The sequence below is a fragment of the Salvelinus fontinalis genome, chromosome 1 (assembly GCF_029448725.1).
Source record: "Salvelinus fontinalis isolate EN_2023a chromosome 1, ASM2944872v1, whole genome shotgun sequence".
NCBI classification, from domain to species: domain Eukaryota; kingdom Metazoa; phylum Chordata; class Actinopteri; order Salmoniformes; family Salmonidae; genus Salvelinus; species Salvelinus fontinalis.
In genome coordinates, this window is record NC_074665.1 from 23,407,510 (window position 1) to 23,431,381 (window position 23,872).

General features: G+C 43.5%; 1 protein-coding gene across 1 annotated transcript in view; it reads left to right on the plus strand.

The window, feature by feature from the left end:
* Window positions 1-1,453: 1,453 nt before the first annotated feature.
* LOC129843388 (proto-oncogene Wnt-3-like) overlaps window positions 1,454-23,872 on the plus strand; it is a 34,934-nt gene continuing 12,515 nt past the window's right edge. Inside the window, exon 1 of the mRNA XM_055912126.1 lies at window positions 1,454-1,863. Coding sequence (XP_055768101.1) covers window positions 1,784-1,863 — 80 coding nt within the window. The 5' untranslated portion in view covers window positions 1,454-1,783. The remainder of the gene's footprint in view (window positions 1,864-23,872) is intronic.

Consider the following 23,872-nt stretch of genomic DNA (forward strand, 5'->3'; position numbering starts at 1 on the left):
GGTACATTTCATAGCCACACCAGAAGACGAGAGAGTTTTGATTGGTGGTAACCAATAGGGTTTATTTTAGGGATGTTGAGAGGTAGTGGTATAGATGAGGTTTGGATGAAGGGCCAACATGATCCTCATGGGTACTGCACGCAGAACATTAAAGCCATGATCAATTCCTCTTTGAGGCCATCAAGGAAATAATTTTTGTCAATTAATAATGTTTCTCAAAAGGATGATTACTTCAGTGAATAGCTGTGTGTCTGGTAAGAAATATAACGGTTGAATAAATCTCACGGTAAATAACTTTTAAATAACTCATATTGATATTGCTTTGACTTAGGCGTGATGTCACGGCATTGTGCAGTGTTTCTGTTACAAAGTAAACACCATCTGAACACACAGAATCATAAGAACATAGAGGAACCACTAAGAGCATTAGACATCATTCTCTAAACACACGATGCAACACATTTGCAAAACTTTAATAACAAGCTGTCCAACCGAGAATAGATTTTCTCTCTATAGGAGAAACATAAGAAATGTATCAATATCCGCTAACATACTGCAGTCTTTTCATGGGTTCATTTATGTTTTTGCTGTTGTGGTACAGTACATCAATATGCCTTTGTTGAAAATAAAACTTTTCCCTAAGACATGATATAAATAAAAGAGCATTTAACCCTGTGACTCAACAAAAGTGTGAAGTTTGTAATGGTCACAAATCAGTTTCCCAACATCTAAATTGACTTTGGGTTAGTTCTAGAAATAGTGCCCCCTTCTCCCTCCGACTACTGCCTGCCCCACAGCCCATCAAAATGACAATGGTATTGATGTCAAATGTGTCGCCTTTGGCCCACCACGTTTTATGGCTTTATTGTGTCTCCTTTTATGTCCTCTTGTCGGTGTGGGAGGACAACAATTTAGAAAATGCACTGTAAATGTCTCCCTGTGTGCGTGACAGAGAAAGGGTGTGTGGATGCACTGTATGCACATATATCCGGATCAATTAGTCAGGGCACAACCCCTTAAAAATGGAGTCAACACTTCCTCCCCCCGTATGCCCTCCTCTCCGTTGTCAATCCCAAAGCCTCCATGAAGAGGCAGGCCTTACATCCTTTCACCTATCCTCAGCCACTTTAGGGAGTGCTTGCTTTAAATTATCATGGATGAAATAGATTGAATAAGAAGAACTCTACCTTTTCCCTCTTTCCCTCCCTATACCTCCCCTCTCATTTTCCCTCCCTCTCGCCCTCCCTCTTTCTCCTTTTTTTTCACATTACCAGGGGGTGGTGTGTGATTGACAGATGGGAACAAATATTTTTTTTCTTAACCTAAGGCCATCCTCTGTGATTGGCTTGCCAGCTGACATCTCCAAACCTCGCTCGTCTTCCCCCCCCCCCCCTTTAATATTGGGCCTGTGGATGAGGCATCCTGAGGGAGAAAAAAAAGTGGAGAGAAAAAGATATCTACCTTAGGAAAGAACCTCAGAGAGGGAGGGAAGGAGAGGACGGGTAGGAGCGTGTGTGTGTGTGTGTGTGTGTGCGTTTGTGTATGTGTGAGAGAGAGAGACTTACTCTCTTAACTACAAGGAGCCAGACACACTTCCCTGGCCCGACTCAAAGAAGGGGGAAAACAGGAGTTTTTTTTTGTTGCTTCAATTTCATTTAAATTCCCCTCCCTCAACAATCAAGCTTTTGCTAAAGCTTCTCCTCCAGGAAGTCTGTTCTTCATTCCCCATTGGACATTCTATGTATTGATCCATTTCCACTCCTATCACCACAAGGCATACCTCATGGATTTGTACCTGGTTGGATATATGATGTGTGTGTGGTTGTCCAGCTGGCGGGTGCTTGGAGGTTATCCCATCTGGTGGTGAGTACAATCTAGAGTTTCAGCATCAGATCCTAGAGCTGCTATAGGGAGACTTTTGGTCAATGATCATTTTTAGAGGGCAGAATACAGTGCACTTTCAGTTGACTGCGTGGAAAAAATTTCTCCAGCCCAGTCCAAAAGAATCTTAACCTCAAATACTGGTGTAACGGAAAAGGCTTGCCGTTCTTTTCCTCTACACTAAGGTCCATTTATCTTATTAGATAAATGTTGTGACGCTAAGGAGGTTGAAATTGTAGTTTTGAGCATGAAGCTTATTCAACATCTATAGGGATTTTTTTTAAAGGAGCCTATGGATGGCTTGTCTGTGTAAATTGTCTCTGTATATTGGCCTGGAACGTTTCTAAATAGCAGTTGGAATTAGTGTAATTATTGGTTTCGATAATGTCTCCATCCTCCAAGGACAATGACAACATTGAACATCTTCAGGAAAAACTAAAATTGTATGAACTCAACCATACATTTTGTGAGTCCAAATGTATAAGTACTGAGTTTATTTTGTTAAATAAAACTATAATTTTATATTTGGAGTCATACAATCAGGACCTTTTAAGTCAGCGTCATTTTGTTTTGGTTTGCCATTGTGGGTCCATATTCTACATTCTGGCCGCCGGCCCCCAATCATGCCGTGTAACTCTTCATTGTTAACTGAATGTTCATCATTGGTTTTGTTTCGAGGGAGTTATTCACAAACTAAAGTGTTAACTGTTTAGTACCATCAATGGTGTTTGAAATTACTTAAAGCCCTGTCATTTTGAAATTCTCCAAATCAATGAAATCAACAAATTTGTGAGACTGCCACAGTGTCAGATGTAATTTATACATAAATAGTTTAAATACATTTTAATATACTTAATATGAACAATGATTAAATATATACTTTGTCATTGAATTAGTATTGCAATATTGCCGAAGTCTGTGGGAGTTTGTTAGTGTCATGGTCCAATCAGGTCATGCTCTGTAGGGCTTTATGTGTCTTTGTTGAAATATTCCAGAACCCGTTTGGCACCCTCACATGAAATGTAGAGGATCATCTCATTACAAATTCAGCTTTATGCATCTGACCTCATAGGCCTTGCTCTTTTGTAACATGAAGTATTTTATTTTGGAGGTATTTGTGAGTAGGTGTATGACAAAGCTTCTTTGGCTCCTGACACAATACTTGTCAGAGCTACTGCACTTTTAGTAGCCCAGTTAGCATGTGGTCCCACAGCGGTCCTGCCCAAACCACCAGCATCTTCTGGTTTCATTTACAGAGAGTGGAGCTGCCAAACATACAGGCCACAGGGATGAAGTGTTAATGGCAGGACGACTTTACACCCACTTCCTTGATTCAGCACACAACATAACAAAGACACCAGGATTCTCTGTCTGAATTACCTGCAGCTGTTCTCTGCTCAAGGAGCTTACATGACACTGGTGTAATGTTCAGCTCCGGACAATGCGCACCACCTTTGATTTGGATAACTCATTTGAAGTGGAGGGTGGGGGAGGTGGAGAGGGAGAAAAGATTAAATGGCCTTGTATAGCTTCAGGTGGTCAGACAGGTGCTGAGGAATGGATGTCATGGAGCGCTGTCACTGTCGTCGTGGAGCGTTGTCGAGCACATCCAAGAGCGGATAAAACAACGAGATGGGTATGTGATGCATCAAGGGAGAGGGTGCTAAGTTTCAGCGAGCCAGGGCTCCTTTCAGCTTCAGGCCGATGACTTGGTCGTAAATTCTCCAGCCAAGTGGTGAAGGGAGGGGAGAAGGAGTTTTGACTGCACCATGCCTGGCAGCCAGTCACACAATCACAAGAAGGGGTGTCGAAAATGAAACAGAACATAAATAACTCTGGAGATGTACATATGCACAGAGGAAGAGGTGATAGAGTGAAATAGCTAGCTAATGAGGGGGTTTGGAGAGGAGCTGGAACAAAATACACCCCCCCACAAGAATGTAACTTAAATAGACCCCTCTTTAAAATGCAAACATCAATGGTAGCTCGAAGAGTTTCCTTAGTGAGAGAAAATAAAGTATGTGTAAAGATATCAAAGCAGATAAAAGATAACAGTATGTTCCAAGAGGGCTCTGTATTTTATTTATTTTATTTTATTTAACCTTTTTTTAACTAGTCAGTTAAGAACAAATTCTTATTTACAATGACGGCCTACCCCGGCCAAACCCGGATGACGCTGGGCCAATTGTGCGCCGCCCAATCACAGACGGATGTGATAGAGCCTGGATTCGAACCAGGGACTGTAGTGACGCCTCTTGCACTGAGATGTGTGCCCACTCGGGAGACCGCTGCGCCACTCGGTAGACTAGAGCCATCTGATGAAGGTTTTGGTAGCCTGATGCCCATCTCTAATATAAATTGTGGCTTTTGGAGAAAAATCTGTTTTTCTACTTTGTATAGTATCTCTATTACTCGCCTCTTACGCTATACATAAATATAGTACATCTCACAAGTCTCATCTTAAATATCAAGTATTTTGGAAAAGATTGTGGCAAAGCCCTGTACTGCTTCCATACCGTATGGTGTCTTTAGCCAGGCTATACAACTGGGATGTATGAAAAAAATTCTCACAGAATTTTGCGCCTGTTGTCATTCATTGTCATGAGTCTTGTCCTGGAGGCAGAACTTACTGATTTCCCCTTAGATAGGCCAGCTGCAAAGTCAAAATTGGCTATATTGTAAAAATTCATTAAATCAAAAATGTGCTTTTTGGTCTTAATTTAGGTTAAGGGTTAAGCATTAGGGTACCAGTGTGACTAGCAGCACAACCCAAATAAATACAAATCAAATACAAGTGATTGGAGAAAAAGGGTTGATATGCTTCAACTTTGTATTTTACACTATACTGTACATACAGTAGGCCTACAAGTTTGTCATCATGAAAGAATGATGAGAACAGCAACTTAAAAAGATCTTGACAAATCATAAGTAGTTTAGGATGAGCCCATCACACATTAAAAAAACATCAACGCTTGGTGTACACACAGGTAATCCCTAAATGAAAGCGCTAAAGCTAACCTGTCAGCCAGTTCAGCCATTTCTGTTTGTATTCATGTTATAGATATTGGCCATGATGAGTGAATGTCGACACTCCACATCGCCCATGTCTTACCCATTAGAAACTCTTCAAATGCCAACCTTGGTGGAACAAAGATTTGTGGTGTAGTCAAAGAACATTTCCGCATAACCGCTAAACATTTCAATCCAGCAGACTATTACCCACTTAATATTCTGGTAATCATGGCCACTGTTCTGTTACAGTGGGAACCAGAGAGAGGATGTCACCTACGGAAACTGTATGTTACTATTCAAACTGACTGAGCTGTGGCATTAGCTTTTAATGCCAGAGTTTCTGGTGACTTCTGGTGAAATGCAGTTTTTAGCAGATCAGTGTAGCCTCCAGTAGCACCAATTTCAACACCGCCCTAGTCGGCATAATCACATGAGATGCATGGAATCCACTTCCTGCAGGTCAGAGTAGGGATATGTGGAGCACCAAAACTATCTATTTGCTACAATCGTGACAGACAAATACAAGACATTTGTCAATACCACAGACATGGAACACAGGAAATTGCAGAAATATGATGTTAACATATTAGAAAGTACATTCCCATGTAACATAGCATACATTCTGTAATTCTCATGTCTGTTGGTAGTGAAAGCAAAGTGTTACTATAATAAAATAATACACAAAGGAAGTTAAGATTAAGGTACAGAAAGCAGATAGAGGAAAGGCAGTGACATAGATAGTGTATAAAACTAAAGCCCGACCGATATATCGGTTCACCAATATTACTATATCGGTATCGGCCGATAACTCCACCGATAAACGATATTCAATAAATGGGATGAGAAAAGGGAATCTCATGATGATCTGAACCCTGCGGCCATTCTCATGATGTGTCATTAATGTATGAAATCAACATTTTAGCATAGTTATTAACCACCCCTTTTTTTTTACATTTTCACCTAAAATGACATACCCAAATCTAACTGCCTGTAACTCAGGCCTAGAAGCAAGGATATGCATTTTCTTGGTACCATTTGAAAGGAAACACTTTGAGGTTTGTGGAAATGGGAAATGAATGTAGGAGAATATAACACAATAGATCTGGTAAAAGATAATACAAAAAAAATGTTATTTTGTATTTTCTTGTACCATCATCTTTGAAATGCAAGAGAAAGGCCATAATGTTTTATTCCAGCCCAGTTGAAATTTAGATTTTGGCCACTAGATGGCAGCAGTGTATGTGCAAAGTTTTAGACTGATCCAATGACTCATTGCATTTCTGTAAAAAATGTTGTCTAGAGACTGCCTAATTTGTTTATTAATAACTTTTCATGTTCAAAACTGTGCAAAACTGTGCTCTCCTCAAACAATAGCATGGTATTATATCACTGTAATAGCTACTGTAAATTGTACAGTGCAGTTAGATTAACAAGAGTTTAAGCTTTCTGCCAATATCAGATATGTCTATGTCCTGAAAAGGTTTCTTGTTACTTACAACCTCATGCTAACTGCATTAGCAGTTTTAAGACAACTGCTCTTTTGGATGGAAATATATGAGAATTCAGTATGGAAAAATGACACTTTTTAATTTTCCCTGCTGTAAAACAGTATATTGTGCAGATATATCGGTATCGGTACGTTTCGCCCCCCCGAAAAAATCAAAATCAAACCCAAAAAATCACATCAGTCGAGCCCTATATAAAAGGTTAGGTAGAGAGAGAGAGACGTGAAGTCTAAACACAGTTTCCCTCTGTGATGTGTGGGTAGCAGAGTAAATGAAATGGTCAATCTTCTCTAAGTCATGCCTACCATACACATCCCCTGTCCTGCCCTGTCCTGGCCACCCCTGCCCTCTATGTGCAGGGCAACTCTTGTGGCTTAAATGTGGGCTCTAGGGTCTATCTCTGGGTCTCTGGAATGTCATTATGTGACTGTGACCCCCCGAAGGGATCACTTTAATGATCCTCAGTGCGAGAAAACCCTCCGTCTGCAATCCTGGTGTGAAAAGATCAAGGATGTTCAGACATTATATTGAGCAGTGCAATGGGAGGGAGGGGAAAGAAAAGGGGAAAGCCTTACAGAATGTTATTATTAAGACCGGTAAGGTTCCATAACAATGGCAGCGGCTGCCATACAGGCGGGTGTTAAAGACACCCCTAATGCCTGTGAGAATTATCTATGGCTAGTATAGTGACTTCGCCAGACAGAGATCTGTACCATGTGAAATGCAAGTTTATTTTCCGATTTGGCTAACCTCCATTCTGTACAGTAGATATTGGACTAGCCTACATCACTTGAGCAGGTGGATAAGGTTCCCTATTTGTGCCCCAGTTTGGGTTATATTGTGCTGTGGTTCCTTTGCCACAGTGATAGCTACAGTAGCTAGCTAACTGCTTGAATTGCAATCGATGTACGTCATCCGAGTGAGCTAACACTCAGTTGACACAAAAAGAGCCTGACACCTGACTGTCCAGCTCTACAAAACAAACCACTGGCATGACGTTATCCAGTCTAACCAGACGGTTGGGAGAGAGGTTCAAAGGAGGCTGGTAGTTCAAAGCAGTAAAGGAGATTCCTAATCTCCGCACATCATCAAAGAACATGTGATGACAAAGTCCCACAGTGCAGGGCTATTACCTGCGTTAAAACACAGGTCAGGACAGTTCCTCAAAGGAAAATTGGCCAAAACGCCAAGAGGCACAGGAGTCCTCAGGGGCACACACATGGACTGAGAAAGAAAGAGAGAGAGAGAGAGAGAGAGAAGGAGAGAGGGAGGTTAAAGAGGGAAGGAACAAACTCATTCACTCTGAAACGTTCAACCCACACACACCACCCTATAAACCTTCATTTGCCAGAATTGCTCGTTTTTATAGCTCCTGTTTGAAAATCTTCTACTGGGCTCCCGAGTGGCGCAGTGGTCTAAAGCACTGCATCTCAGTGCTAGAGGCATCACTACACACCCTGGTTCAATTCCAGGCTGTATCACAGTCCCAAACACGGCCGGCGCACAAACGGCCCAGCCTCGTCCGGGTTAGGGTTTGGCCGGGGTAGATAAGAATTTGTAAATAAGAATTTGTTCTTAACTGACTTGCCTAGTTAAATAAAGGTTAAAAAAAATAAAAAATACTGGGCAGTAGCTAATCATGAACAAGAAGCAACCTTTAGACAGGCCTGGCGTCTGGTGACTAATTATTATTGGTCACACCTGTGCACCCTAAATGCTTAATTATAGTCAAAACTTCCCAGGTTATGTCTCAGGTCATACATGTATACATAACACAAGATTTCAGATACACTATATATACAAAAGTATGTGGACACCCCTTCAAATTAGTGGATTCAGCTATTTCAGCCACACCTGTTGCTGACAGGTGTATAAACTTGAGCACACAGCCATGCAATCTCCATAGACAAACATTGGCAGTAGTATGGCCTTACTGAAGAGCTAAGTGACTTTCAACGTGGCACCTTCATAGGATGCCACCTTTCCAAGTCAGTTCGTTTATGCCCTGCTAGAGCTGCCCCAGTCAGCTGTAAGTGCAGTGGAAACGTCTAGGAGCAACAGCGGCTCAGCTGCGAAGTAGTAGGCCACACAAGCTCACAGAACGGGACCGACAAGTGCTGAAGCGCGTAACGCGTAAAAATCCTCTGGCCTCGGTTGCAACACTCACTACCGAGTTCCAAACTGCCTCTGGAAGCAACGTCAGCACAAGAACTGTTCGTCAGGAGTATCATGAAATGGGTTTCCATGGCTGAGCAGCCTCACACAGGCCTAAGATCACCATGTGCAATGCCAAGAGTCGGCTGGAGTGGTGTAAAGCTTGCCGCCATTGGACTCTGGAGCAGTGGAAACACATTCTCTGGAGTGATGAATCACGCTTCACCATCTGGCAGTCCAACAGACTAATCTGGGTTTGGCGGATGCCAGGAGAACACTACCTGCCCCAATGCATAGTGCCTACTGTAAAGTTTGGTGGAGGAGAATTGTCTGAGGCTGTTTTTCATGGTTTGGGCTAGGCCCCTTAGTTCCAGTGAAGGGAAATCTTAGCGCTACAGCATACAATGACATTCTAGATGATTCTGTGCTTCCAACTTTGTGGCAACAGTTTGGGGAAGGCCCTTTCCTGTTTCAGCATGACAATGCCCCCGTGCCCAAAGTGAGGCCCATACAGAAATGGTCTGTCGAGATCGGTGTGGCCTGCACAGAGCCCTGACCTCCACCCCATTGAACACATTTGGGATGATTGGAATGTACAGTAAATCCCCGCAGCAATGTTGAAAAGCCTTCCCAAAAGAGTGGAAGCTGTTATAGCAGCAAAGGGGTACAAACTCCATGACTTGCATCACCGCCAGGTATGGCAACTGCTCGGGAACCGACCATAAGGCACTACAGAGGGTAGTGCGTACAGCCCAGTACATCACTGGGGCCAAGCTTCCTGCCATCCTGGACCTATATACTAGGTGTGTCAGACGAAGGCCAAGAAAATTGTCAAAGACTCCAGTCACCCAAGTCATAGCCTGTTCTCTCTGCTACCGCACGGCAAGCGGTACTGGAGCGCCAAGTCTAGGTCCAAATTGTTCCTTAACAGCTTCTACCTTCCAAGCCATAAGACTGCTGAACAGTTAATCAAATGGCCACCCAGACTATTTGCATTGACACCCCCCCACCTTTGATTTCACACTGCTGCTACTCAATGTTTATTATCTATGCATAGTCACTTTACCCCTACCTACATGTACAAATGATCTTGACTAACCTGTACCCCACACATTGACTCAGTACTGGTACCCCCCTGTATATAGCCTCCTTATTGTTATTTTATTGTGTAACATTTTTTTTGTTTTTTTTGCAATCTTTTTATTTAGTTAATTCATTTTCTTAAAACTGCATTGTTAGTTAAGGGCTTGTAAGTAAGCAGTTCACGGTAAGGTTGTTGTATTTGGCGAATGTGACAAATAACATTTGATTTGATGATTTTTTATTTTTTTTTACTTTGGAATGAGATGTTTGACAAGCAGGTGTCTACATACTTTTGGTCATGTAGTGTAATTCAATAAATGTTATGTTGAATCAGTGTTGTTTCCACGTCATTTCAACCCACAAATTATATGTGATGACTTTGAATCAACGTGAAAAAAAATTGTCATTTTTTTCACCCAAGTTTTAACCTTAATCAAATGACAAGGTGATATTTTTTGGTTGATTTCACATTGACAATTCAACCAAATGTAAATCAAAATGAATGGTCACTGTCTCACAATGCTAGGAGAGGTAAAGCCAGGGCAGTCACCGATTACTGCTGTTTCCTTTGGATGGTTCATACAAACACTTTGTAAACAGGCCATGCCGTTTTCAATCTGAACAGTTTCAGTTGTGTATGTGCTCTGACATACAGAGCGAGACTGAGAGCAAGCAAGAGAGAGAGAATGAGAGAAAGAAAGAAGGAAAGAAAGAAAGAGCTACTTCCACTATGACTGGCAGTGCTGCACTGAGTTAAACACAGTCAGTCAGAGTGTTCTGTCTGCTCCCCAGCGAACTGCAAGCTGCACGGCTCTCACACTCAGTGTCGCTTCCTGACAGGCAGGTTCACAAGTTTACACCCCAGCTCCCTGTTCTCCTCTGTTCTGACTGCAGGGGCTCCCTGTCCCAGCTTTGCACTCACTCTCAAAGTATTGAAGGAGGGAGAGCAAGAGCGAGGGAGAGAGGGATGAAGGGAGAGAGGGATGAAGGGTTTGAAGGAAGAAAAAAAAACAGGTTGGAAAATTTCAGGGGTCCTGTCATTTTTTATCTGATCAGCCCAGAGCTGTTGGACTACAAATCAAAAGTGTGCCAAAGAAAAACAGAACACAACAACACAGACAGGAGCTGTGCATTCCAGCCTCCGCCAGGAAAAGTCCCATCCTGGGGGCGAAGCCGACAACTTCCTGTGCCCCACTTACACTCTCTTCAGAGTGTCTTTGTCTCTCCTGTGGATTCTGTGGTTGGATTATAATTGAGATTCCGATGGCAATGTTTTGGTGTTCATCCTGAGTGCATGAGGCCTCATTTAGCACAGACCCCCAGGGTAAATCTAACAACTTCTGATGTCAACATAGAACTAGTATAAAGTTTGATAGCATTTCATTGTAGAGAGCATTCCTATAGACCGAACAGTCTGTGGACTTTATATGGTCTCTAACTATCTGGAGTCTGAGTTTCATCTTGGTGTGATTGATAAGACAACTATCGTATGCAAATGGAACTGCAAATGGGAATCAGGATTGCAAGGTGTCCCGGTATCCTTTCCAACTGTCCCGTTATCTGGTTTTAATGTCCATTCTAGAATGCCCTAGCCAATCAGAAACGAGTATTCAACAATGCTGTGGTATAAGATTAATTGAATTAATCGAATAAAAGTTTTTCACACATGCACAAGACTGATTAGCATTCATCAACAAATATCCCTATGCAAATGTGTGGTGGAGAAATCTTAAATGAATCCCACTTCTCTCCTACAAAACAGATCTTTCAGCAAGTCATAATCGACGGGTTACATTATGTGTAGTGGTGGTTGAGACTGAGTGTTCTACGCAAATAAACAAGGTACAGTCAGTCATCACATTGAAATTAAATTAAATGTGATATGAGTCAAAAGGTTGGTATATCAGCATCTGCCAAATTTTCAGCAGGCTGTTATCTGTTTTATGAAGTAGCCAGTCGACACACTCAACAAGCAGGATAATGCAGTGGCTGAGGCTACAACAAACCTAGTTATGGTACAGTAGTTTCACTGAACATTCAGTTGAATTAAGTGACGGTGGAGGTGGCCAATGGTGTGGTCAACGATTGAACAATTTTAGAGGCTCTTCTCTTGGCCGCAGAGACAAAATTTGCTGTATTACAGCTAATTTCCTGAAATTCTACACATTTTGCCATGGAGATACATGTTTTACCATTTTAAAGCTGGCTTCCTGCAATTCTACACATTTTGCCATGAGGCTGAGAGAACAGTTGCAGTTTTAAAGCTAATTTCCTGAAATTCTACACATTTTGCCATGGCTTATACCTGAGTGACTCAAACAACAAACTCAATGGGGGCCACATGCCATGACAAAAATACTCCTGAATGCATAGCTTTAATTTTTGTGATTGTGTCAAGGCTTTCTTCCTGGGATGAAGGAGAGGACCAAAATGCAGCGCAGTTAGTGTTCAACAGGTTTAATATAACGAACTGTGAACACTTACAACAATACAAAACAACAAACGTGAAAACAGAGACAGTCCTATCTGGTGCAGACCACAAACATAGAGACAGGAAACAACCACCCACAATCCCCAACACAAAACAAGCCATCTATATATGATTCTCAATCAGGGACAACGATTGACAGCTGCCTCTGATTGAGAACCATATTAGGCTGAACACAGAAACAGACAAACTAGACACACAACATAGAATTACCACCCAGCTCACGTCCTGACCAACACTAAACAAGCAAAACACATAAGAACTCTGGTCAGGACGTTACAGATTGTTTGGTCTCAAAGAATATCTTTAAAAAAATACATAGGTCCATTATAATAATAATAATAATATTTTGTGCGTTTCTTTGAGAAAAGAAAACAAGAGCACTAACATGTGACGTTCATAGGAGCACATCAAATTTGGTGTCAAATGAAAGCAAAGTCTACATGTTTGAGAAATTAAGGCATACAGTATATACATTACAACCATTTTCCATCTGACAAATTAGGAATAAGCAAAGGTTTTGGAAAAGGAACATCTATCAGAAAAAGTCTTAAAAGGCATTAGAAATACATCAAAACACATCAATATTTTTACATTTCTCTCATGAGGAGGTAGGACAATGAAAGTTCCCAGAAGTAACAAGTAAATGTAGACCTATCAATTAGTTATAGTGTTTTTACTGATAACAATTTGGTTTATGATTTATTAAGTCGGTAACAGAATGACCAAAAAAATCTGTAAAAGAATGACTACAACTGAATTGGCTACAATGGGAATTCATGCCACAAATGGGTCACCTGCCACTGTTCTCCCTTCCACTGGCATACTGTTAGGTTCAGCTCATAACCATTTTCTTTCTTTTTCTATCACTAGGTGGTCAAAGCAAGAGTGTGAAAACAGTCTGGACAACCCCTCCCTCTCACTCTCCCTGTCTCTCTTCTCACTCTCTCCAGTTAATGTCATTTCTCCCGGCTCTTACTGACACCTACCCATGAGCTCCCTTTCTTTCCATTCACTGTAACCAGCCCACTCACTCACTGAGCACCGAACGACACTGGACGTCCATGGACGTTGAAAAATAGTTGAGGTTGTGTCAGTCCAAATTTTAACCAATCTTAGACGTCTATTTCACAAGTTTGAACAGCACAGTACAGTAGAGTAAAGAAAAGTAGAGTGTAGGTCAGTACAATACAGTACTTTTGAAAGTCTCTGGAAAAGTTTTTAAAAGTTTGGTTATTAGCTACCTTTTGAAATTGTTTCCCGTGGCGCGGTTAGCCTCAGTTGCTGGGACCGCTATATCTGTCCAGGGATCCAGCCTCTGTTGCTGGGGCCGCTATATCTGTCCAGGGATCCTGCCAACCAAAAGTTTGAAGAGCTGCTGGGCGTAGCAGCTAGCCTAGCTGCTAACTAGCTATCCAGCTAGCAACGTTTACTTAAAAGCTTGAACACAGGCCCTAACGCGGTTAGCCCTTGTGGCTGGGACCGCGGATTATCCTGGGCTAGTGGCTGTCTAAATCCCTGCTGTTTGTTGCTGTTTAAATCTGCACTCAGTATTTGGACAAAGCTCTTGAAGCTACACTACATGACCAAAAGTACGTGGACACATGCTTGTTGAACATCTCATTCCAAAACCATGGGCATTAATATGGAGTTGGTCACCCCTTTGCTGCCTCAACAGCCTCCACTCTTCTGGGAAGGCTTTCCACTAAATGTTGGAACATTTCTTCTGGAACTTGCTTCAATTCAGCCACAAGAGCATTAGTGAGGTTGGGCACTGATGTTGGGCGATTAGGCCTGGCTCGCAGTCTGCGTTCCAATTCATCGTAAAGATGTTAGATGGGATTGACGTCAGGGCTCTCTGCAGGCCAGTCAAGTCTTTCATACAGATCTGGACAAACCATTTCTGTATGGACCTCACTTTGCATGGGGGCATTGTCATGATGAAACAGGAAAGGGCCTTCCCGTTTGCCACAAAATTGGAAGCACTGAATCATCTAGAAGGTCATTATATGCTGAGGGCAGGTAGCGTTTTCCTGGCATACGCCAAACCCAGATTAGTCCGTCGGACTACTAGATGGTGAAGCGTGATTCATCACTCCAGAGAACGCATTTCCACTGCTCCAGAGTCCAATGGTGGCGAGTTTTATACCACTCTAGCCGTTACTTGGCATTGCGCATGGTGATTTCATGAAGCTCCCGACGACCAGTTATTGTGCTGATGTTGCTTCCAGAGGTAGTTTGGAACTCGGTAGGGAGTGTTGCAAACAAGGACAGACGATTTTTACGCACTATGCGCTTCAGCACTTGGCGGTCCCGTTCTGTGAGCTTGTGGCCTACCACTTCGCAGCTGAGCTGCTGTTGCTCCTAGATGTTTCCACTTCGCAATAACAGCACTTACAGTTGGCCGGTTCCTCTAACAGGGCAGAAATTTGAAAAACTGACTTGTTGGAAAGGTGGCATCCTATGACGGTGCCACGTAGAAAGTCACTGTAAGGCAATTCAACTGCCAATGTTTGTATATGGAGATTGCATGGTTGTGTGCTCGATTTTATACACCTGTCAGCAAAGGGTGTGGCTGAAATAGCAGAATACACAAATTTGAAGTGGTGTCCACATACTTTTGTATATATTGTTTACTTTTGTATAAAATATCTAATAATGAAAGAGAAGAATCGCTGTTTAGAATTTTGACAAGTTAGTGTGGGAGAGGTGAAAAAACTATTGTTATCCATCAATAATAATAATAATAATAAGCCACCAGGCATAAAAACTATTGAGAATGATAGCAGACTGTATTGCCACCCCTATTTGCGTTATCTATTTGCGTCATCTTTAACAAAAGCCTAAAGGAGTGTATGTGTCTGTTCTTAGTAAACTGATGGAGAGGATTGTGTTTGACCAAATACAATGCAAATTTTCATAGAACAAGTTAACTACTGACTTTCAGCATGCGTATAGAAAAGGGCACAAAACATGTACTGCACTGACTGATGATTGACTAAAATAAATTGATAATATATTTGATAGTTGGAGCTGTTTTCTTAGATTTCAATGCAGCTTTTGAAGTTATTGATAATAAATTGTTATAAAAACAATCAACACATTGTTGGAGAGTTATTTAACTAATAGAACCCAGAGAGTATTATTCAATGGAAGCTTCTCTGTGGTGTCCCTCAGGGCAGTTTCCTTGGGCCTTTACTCTTCTCTATTTTTACAAATGATTTGCCACTGGTCTTACTCGAAGCTAGAATGACTATGTGTACGGATGACTCCACATGTCAGCACCCAAAGCCAGTGAGCTCACTGAAATGCTAAATAAGGAGTATCAAAATGGGTGATTATTAATAAACTGGTCTTAGATACATCTAAAACTAAAAGCATTGTATTTGGTTCAAAACGTGACCATTGAGCAAGTTGAGAAACCTAAACTCCTAGGTATATCATTGAATGGTCAATGATCATGGTCAAATCATATTGACAAAGTTGTTGTGAAGATGGGGAGGGGTATGTCTGTTATTAAAATACATGTTGTGTTTTTTACACAAAAATGAACTGTACTAGCACTGGTCTTGTCCCTTCTTGATTACTGTCCATTAAAATGGTCAAGTGCCGCAAAGAAAGAAAGCTGCAGCTGGCTCAAAACAGACACACACACAGACACGCTCTAACGCACACATTATTGTTGTTGTTGTATTGTTTGTATAATGTTTCAGTTGCATTGTTTGTATATCGTCGTATTTTAAATTTGTATGGCACTCCTTGTCTATCAGTGTATCAGTGTTTTGTTACTTTTCATGTTTTGTGTTTTTTGTGGACCCCAGGAAGAATAGCTGTTGCTTCTGCAAAACTAATGGAGATCCAAATAAACAAATAAACTGTACTGTACTGTACTGTGATGCCCAAACTTTTGAAACATAGACGTCTATGATTGGTACAGATTTGTCCGGTTCAGACCAACCAAATTTGGTATTGTTTGGAGACAGCTCATTAGAATAATAGCCGGTGAGTAGAATAATACCCAAACATGCAAAGGAGGCCATTACATTTTTCTACCTTTTGTGTACCTATTCCGGATACATCACTATGAAGAGAATGACATTCATAACTATGCATTTCAGTATAGTACAGATCAGGGACCCATAATTTAATTATGTTACCGTAATTCCGTTACCAGGTGTTAATCCACTTCACTTAATAACCAAAATAGATTTTTTCAAACTCAAGGTGTCATATCATAGCTGACACCCCATTATTTTCTTAATTTGGAGCATATACATGGAAAACGTGGTTGCATAAAACCTGAGGGAGATTTTGACAGAAATTCTGTTACCAAATTTGTTTCTGCACAGTACTTCCAGTAAATGTGTTTTTGTAAAATTCTCAGTGGAAATTGTTCAAAGTAGTCTTGTGCATAGAGTTGTATGGTTTGTTTAACTTTGCAATCAATGGTTTTTGTTTGGCATAATTTTAAAGTGAAAAATCTGAGTCTCAGCGTAATTCTGTTACTGTGGAATTGCCCTTTTCTACATACTTTATATCTGATTGTAGTCGTTTCAGTTTTAACTAAAAACGTTTTACAATCCCGTAAATTATGTTTATTTATTATTTATTTTATTTTTTACTCATTCGACTTACATTTCTATGCAGAAAAAGCACTGTACAGTAACTATGACAGGGTAGCCATGTGTGCACCTAAATGCATGGCATGATAGGAGTAAGGCCTTTGAGTACAAGTAGCAACAGAGCCATCCCCTCTATGCAAGCACACACCACCCTATTTTCCATGGAGCTTTGAACAGTGCCTGGGGAATGATGCATAGAGGGATGGATTGTGACAGGCTGGTTCTCTCTAATCCTTCTCTCCCTATCTGTTTAGCTCTCTCTTCCAGGCCCCATTATGGTCATAGTGCCATGGGCAAACGTTGCATTTTTGCCGATTGCAACTCAGTCAGAAGACATTAGCAAAGCGCGGGAAGAAAAGGAACAGCACGAGACTGTTTTACTGATATAGCGGCTGTCTGTCCAGCTGGTCTAGATAGTTCGTGTCGGTTTGCTCTTGCTGTGTTTTTGAAATATCACATAGTGGCGACTCTCCTTGATATGATATATGTTTGGTAAACCTTTACAAGATGAAGGTCTAAGGTGAAGGTCTAAATGTGGCGCCATGTTGGCGGAAGTTATGTTAACTCGTTGACAACTTGACTGACATTTTCTGCGCGTTAAAAACGTGTAGGCTATTTACATCAACAAGTAAACTTAAGAAATAATGGACCAAGCAACCACAAGTCTAGTTCCAGAAGTGTTCCTCATGATGAGGGCTCCAACAAAATGGTGAGTTCAGCAGTGACGTTAACAACACAAATATAAAGCTTTATTGGAAATTTACATTTACATTTACATTTAAGTCATTTAGCAGACGCTCTTATCCAGAGCGACTTACAAATTGGTGCATTCACCTTATGGCATCCGGTGGAACAGCCACTTTACAATAGTGCATCAGATCTTTTAAGGGGGGGGGGGGGGGGGGCAGAAGGATTGCTTTATCCTAGGTATTCCTTGAAGAGGTGGGGTTTCAGGTGTCTCCGGAAGGTGGTGATTGACTCCGCTGTCCTGGCGTCGTGAGGGAGTTTGTTCCACCATTGGGGGGCCAGAGCAGCGAACAGTTTTGACTGGGCTGAGCGGGAACTGTACTTCCTCAGTGGTAGGGAGGCGAGCAGGCCAGAGGTGGATGAACGCAGTGCCCTTGTTTGGGTGTAGGGCCTGATCAGAGCCTGAAGGTACTGAGGTGCCGTTCCCCTCACAGCTCCGTAGGCAAGCACCATGGTCTTGTAGCGGATGCGAGCTTCAACTGGAAGCCAGTGGAGAGAGCGGAGGAGCGGGGTGACGTGAGAGAACTTGGGAAGGTTGAACACCAGACGGGCTGCGGCGTTCTGGATGAGTTGTAGGGGTTTAATGGCACAGGCAGGGAGCCCAGCCAGCAGCGAGTTGCAGTAATCCAGACGGGAGATGACGAGTGCCTGGATTAGGACCTGCGCCGCTTCCTGTGTGAGGCAGGGTCGTACTCTGCGGATGTTGTAGAGCATGAACCTACAGGAACGGGCCACCGCCTTGATGTTGGTGGAGAACGACAGGGTGTTGTCCAGGATCACGCCAAGGTTCTTAGCGCTCTGGGAGGAGGACACAATGGAGTTGTCAACCGTGATGGCGAGATCATGGAACGGACAGTCCTTCCCCGGGAGGAAGAGCAGCTCCGTCTTGCCGAGGTTCAGCTTGAGGTGGTGATCCGTCATCCACACTGATATGTCTGCCAGACATGCAGAGATGCGATTCGCCACCTGGTCATCAGAAGGGGGAAAGGAGAAGATTAATTGTGTGTCGTCTGCATAGCAATGATAGGAGAGACCATGTGAGGTTATGACAGAGCCAAGTGACTTGGTGTATAGCGAGAATAGGAGAGGGCCTAGAACAGAGCCCTGGGGGACACCAGTGGTGAGAGCGCGTGGTGAGGAGACAGATTCTCGCCACGCCACCTGGTAGGAGCGACCTGTCAGGTAGGACGCAATCCAAGCGTGGGCCGCGCCGGAGATGCCCAACTCGGAGAGGGTGGAGAGGAGGATCTGATGGTTCACAGTATCGAAGGCAGCCGATAGGTCTAGAAGGATGAGAGCAGAGGAGAGAGAGTTAGCTTTAGCAGTGCGGAGCGCCTCCGTGATACAGAGAAGAGCAGTCTCAGTTGAGTGACTAGTCTTGAAACCTGACTGATTTGGATCAAGAAGGTCATTCTGAGAGAGATAGCAGGAGAGCTGGCCAAGGACGGCACGTTCAAGAGTTTTGGAGAGAAAAGAAAGAAGGGATACTGGTCTGTAGTTGTTGACATCGGAGGGATCGAGTGTAGGTTTTTTCAGAAGGGGTGCAACTCTCGCTCTCTTGAAGACGGAAGGGACGTAGCCAGCGGTCAAGGATGAGTTGATGAGCGAGGTGAGGTAAGGTAGAAGGTCTCCGGAAATGGTCTGGAGAAGAGAGGAGGGGATAGGGTCAAGCGGGCAGGTTGTTGGGCGGCCGGCCGTCACAAGACGCGAGATTTCATCTGGAGAGAGAGGGGAGAAAGAGGTCAAAGCACAGGGTTGGGCAGTGTGAGCAGAACCAGCGGTGTCGTTTGACTTAGCGAACGAGGATCGGATGTCGTCGACCTTCTTTTCAAAATGGTTGACGAAGTCGTCTGCAGAGAGGGAGGAGGGGGGGGGAGGGGGAGGAGGATTCAGGAGGGAGGAGAAGGTGGCAAAGAGCTTCCTAGGGTTAGAGGCAGATGCTTGGAATTTAGAGTGGTAGAAAGTGGCTTTAGCAGCAGAGACAGAAGAGGAAAATGTAGAGAGGAGGGAGTGAAAGGATGCCAGGTCCGCAGGGAGGCGAGTTTTCCTCCATTTCCGCTCGGCTGCCCGGAGCCCTGTTCTGTGAGCTCGCAATGAGTCGTCGAGCCACGGAGCGGGAGGGGAGGACCGAGCCGGCCTGGAGGATAGGGGACATAGAGAGTCAAAGGATGCAGAAAGGGAGGAGAGGAGGGTTGAGGAGGCAGAATCAGGAGATAGGTTGGAGAAGGTTTGGGCAGAGGGAAGAGATGATAGGATGGAAGAGGAGAGAGTAGCGGGGGAGAGAGAGCGGAGGTTGGGACGGCGCGATACCATCCGAGTAGGGGCAGTGTGGGAAGTGTTGGATGAGAGCGAGAGGGAGAAGGATACAAGGTAGTGGTCGGAGACTTGGAGGGGAGTTGCAATGAGGTTAGTGGAAGAACAGCATCTAGTAAAGATGAGGTCAAGCGTATTGCCTGCCTTGTGAGTAGGGGGGGAAGGTGAGAGGGTGAGGTCAAAAGAGGAGAGGAGTGGAAAGAAGGAGGCAGAGAGGAATGAGTCAAAGGTAGACATGGGGAGGTTAAAGTCACCCAGAACTGTGAGAGGTGAGCCGTCCTCAGGAAAGGAGCTTATCAAGGCATCAAGCTCATTGATGAACTCTCCAAGGGAACCTGGAGGGCGATAAATGATAAGGATGTTAAGCTTGAAAGGGCTGGTAACTGTGACAGCATGGAATTCAAAGGAGGCGATAGACAGATGGGTAAGGGGAGAAAGAGAGAATGACCACTTGGGAGAGATGAGGATCCCGGTGCCACCACCCCGCTGACCAGAAGGTCTCGGGGTGTGCGAGAACACGTGGGCAGACGAAGAGAGAGCAGTAGGAGTAGCAGTGTTATCTGTGGTGAGCCATGTTTCCGTCAGTGCCAGGAAGTCGAGGGACTGGAGGGACGCATAGGCTGAGATGAGCTCTGCCTTGTTGGCCGCAGATCGGCAGTTCCAGAGGCTACCGGAGACCTGGAACTCCACGTGGGTCGTGCGGGCTGGGACCACCAGGTTAGGGTGGGCGCGGCCACGCGGTGTGAAGCGTTTGTATGGTCTGTGCAGAGAGGAGAGAACAGGGATAGACAGACACATGGTTGACAGGCTACAGAAGAGGCTACGCTAATGCAAAGGAGATTAGAATGACAAGTGGGCTACACGTCTCGAATGTTCAGAAAGTTAAGCTTACGTTGCAAAAAATAAGAATAACATACAAGATCTTATTGACTAAAATGATATAGTGCTGCTGGCTGGTGAAGTAGCCTGGCTAGCAGTGGCTACGTTGTTGAAAGTGAAGCTGGCTAGGTAACCTCGACAATTTCACTAAATTTCTCTAAACTACACAATTATCATGGATACAAGGACAGGAAAGACAACTAGCTAACACTACGCTAATCAAGTCGTTCCGTTGAAATGTAAGTTTCTACAGTGCTGCTATTCGGTAGAAGTTGGCTAGCTAGCAGTGTTGGCTAGGTAGGAGGACGGCAGCGCGGCAGGCGAAAAATAGCTGGCTAGCTAACCGATAATTACTCAAAGCTACACAATTATCTTAGATAAAAAGATAGCAAAGAAAACTATGTAGCTAGCTAACACTACACAAGTCAAGTCGTTCCGTTGTAATGTAATCGTTTCTACAGTGCTGCTAATCGGTGGCTAGCTGGCTAGCTAGCAGGGTTGACTACGTTACGTTAGGGCGAGAATACCTGGCTAGCGAACCTCAGCGAACCTTGATAACTACACAATTATCACCGATACAAAGACGGCTATGTAGCCAGCTAAGTAGCTAGCTAAGATCGAACAAATACAAATCAAAGATAGCAAAGACAACTGTGTAGTCAGCCAACACTACACTGATCAAGTCGTTCCGTTGTAATGCACTCGTTTCTACAATGCTGCTATTCGGTGGGAAGCTGGCTAGCTAGCAGTGTTTGGCTACGTTGCGTTACGTTAGGGCGAAAATAGCTGGCTGGCGAACCTCAATAACTACACAATTATGTTTGATGCAAAGACGGCTATGTAGCTAGCTAAGATCAAACAAATCAAACCGTTGTACTGTAGTGAAAATGAAAATCAGACCGTTGTACTATAATGAAATGTAATGAAAAGTTTATACTACTATTCGGTAGACGGTGGACGTTTGCTAGCTGCTGGGCAGATAGCAGTGTGGACTACGATAGACGACGGAATACGATAATTACGCAATTATCTTTTATACACAGACGGCTAAGTAGCTAGCTAAGAAGAAATTGCTAAGGTTAGACAAATTAACCGTTGTACTATAATGAAATGTAATGAAAATGAAATGAAAATTTATACTACCTGCAGAGCGAATGCAAATGCGACCGCTCGCTCCAAACCGGATGTTGCTAAAACCGGAAATCCTAAATAATTCAAATGTGTCTGCTAATATAATGACTGAAGCAATTTAAAACAGCAACTACATAGTCACAGTGTCCTGTTCTTTTATAGGCCTATTACTGGATAGGTGGATGACAAACTGACAACAATATTGGTGAATTGAGATAGCTTGCCTAGTTATCCCCTTCACATGGCTACATTCAAATGATAGAGAATGGGATGAGTTGTAGCCTAGGCCTATTGAGGAAAAAAGTTGTCAACATGGTATAACATCACTGTCATATGGACATCATTTTCAGGAATATGCCCACTCACTTTACAAAGTAAGCCTATAGGCCTATCACAACTGATTGATTGCACATGTTACAGTTGACATTGGCTTTATACTATTGGAGAGATTAAGATGGCTACACATTTGAGGTAATTGTCCTTGACTGGTGTTGAGCTGAATGCATGACTGGAGGTTAAAGTGATGATAGGATAGGAGGCCTAGCTGGTCATGAACTTCAAACTGCTCCTACAGGCCACCAAGCTCAAGGCAATGAGATCAGGTGTCATGCTTAAAGTGGTTCAGAGGGTGGCAGAGTGTTTTTTGTGCCTCTGGGCATGGAGTACCTGGCTGTTATAAAGGGAAAGTCTGCTCTTAGACAGGTATGACATTTTGACCCCAGTGATGTAGACCTCCCACAGAGATAGCTGCAAAACATTCTAGCCACACATACTGATTGAATCAAAGGTTATTCAGCAGCAGTGGTGAAGCAAACCTTCATAGAAGACATATGGAGCAGAATCGCAACCTTCACAGAGGCTTTGCCCCTGTGAAAATAGCCTTGATAGATATGTCCTGAATTTCAACTGTTTTGCACTTTGTGGTGAAATCCCTTTGTCTCCTCTTCTTCGTGTCTGTGGTTTCCAGTGGCCCATATGCTCATGTCGAGTTGCTTTTGATACTGAGAAAACCCCCAACCAGCAGTACTAATCCCCCACAGGGCCAGAGGAGGCCCCACAGTCACAGACATGCCTAGGCATGCACCTGCCAAGCAGTTTCTGCTCCTCTGTCTACTCCCCTAGAGCGGATTCCCCCAGCATTCTGCCTCCCTCGGCCCATGCCCTGCTGCTTCTGTGCTCATCTCCAACTTGGTTGAGACACATCGCTCATGGCTTCCAAGAAGCGAGGCAAAGCCGACCGGCTCAGCGTGATATTACGCACAGCGCTGTGGGTGTGTGTGTGTGTGTGTGTGTGATATGCCTGGCTTCCTCTCAGATCTAAGACTGTCATTAGCACCTAGCCAAAGACACTCCTTGCTTTCATCTCGTCAGTCCATTACAGACCAAGTGAGGCTCATCCTTTACAAACAAAATAAAAGAGGACGCAGAGCCTCAGCGTGTAGTCTAATCACGCTAAGTCCACAAGAAAGCCCTTGTGCGGTTAAGTAATTGACTTCATCAGACATCCACACTTCATCGCCTCCGAAACTGGTGCGTCAGCAGCAATCGTACCAGAAGGAGGCAGGGCGAGCTGATTGGCTATGTGGTGCCAGGGATGGGCTCCACCACGGCAGGCAGCTCCATGCAGGGCCAGGGCATCAACTCAGGTCCGCCCCATAGCAGGTTGGGAGATTAATGGGCAGTAGCACAGCTGGCAGACTGTGTAATTACGCAATTTAGTCACTCAGTCATTCCAGACAGAGTGAAGTCAGCAACACTTGAACTCAGTGGCATTTCTGGGATTGGCAGATGAGTTTATAAGGTCTTCCCTCATGCCTGAGTAAACATGGCCTTAGAATATCGGATAACAGAAAAAGATGGATAGATAAAAAATGACCGCTCTCTAATTACCAGCACATAAATCAGAGGTCTACTTTTGTGCAAGGGAACATGAAATGTTATGGAACTATTTATTCAGTTGATATCATTGGGATATTGTTATTGGGCCGACAGATATTTATGAATACGAACACATATTTCAAGTGTGTGTTTTAAAATAACAAAACTCAGCATTGAAA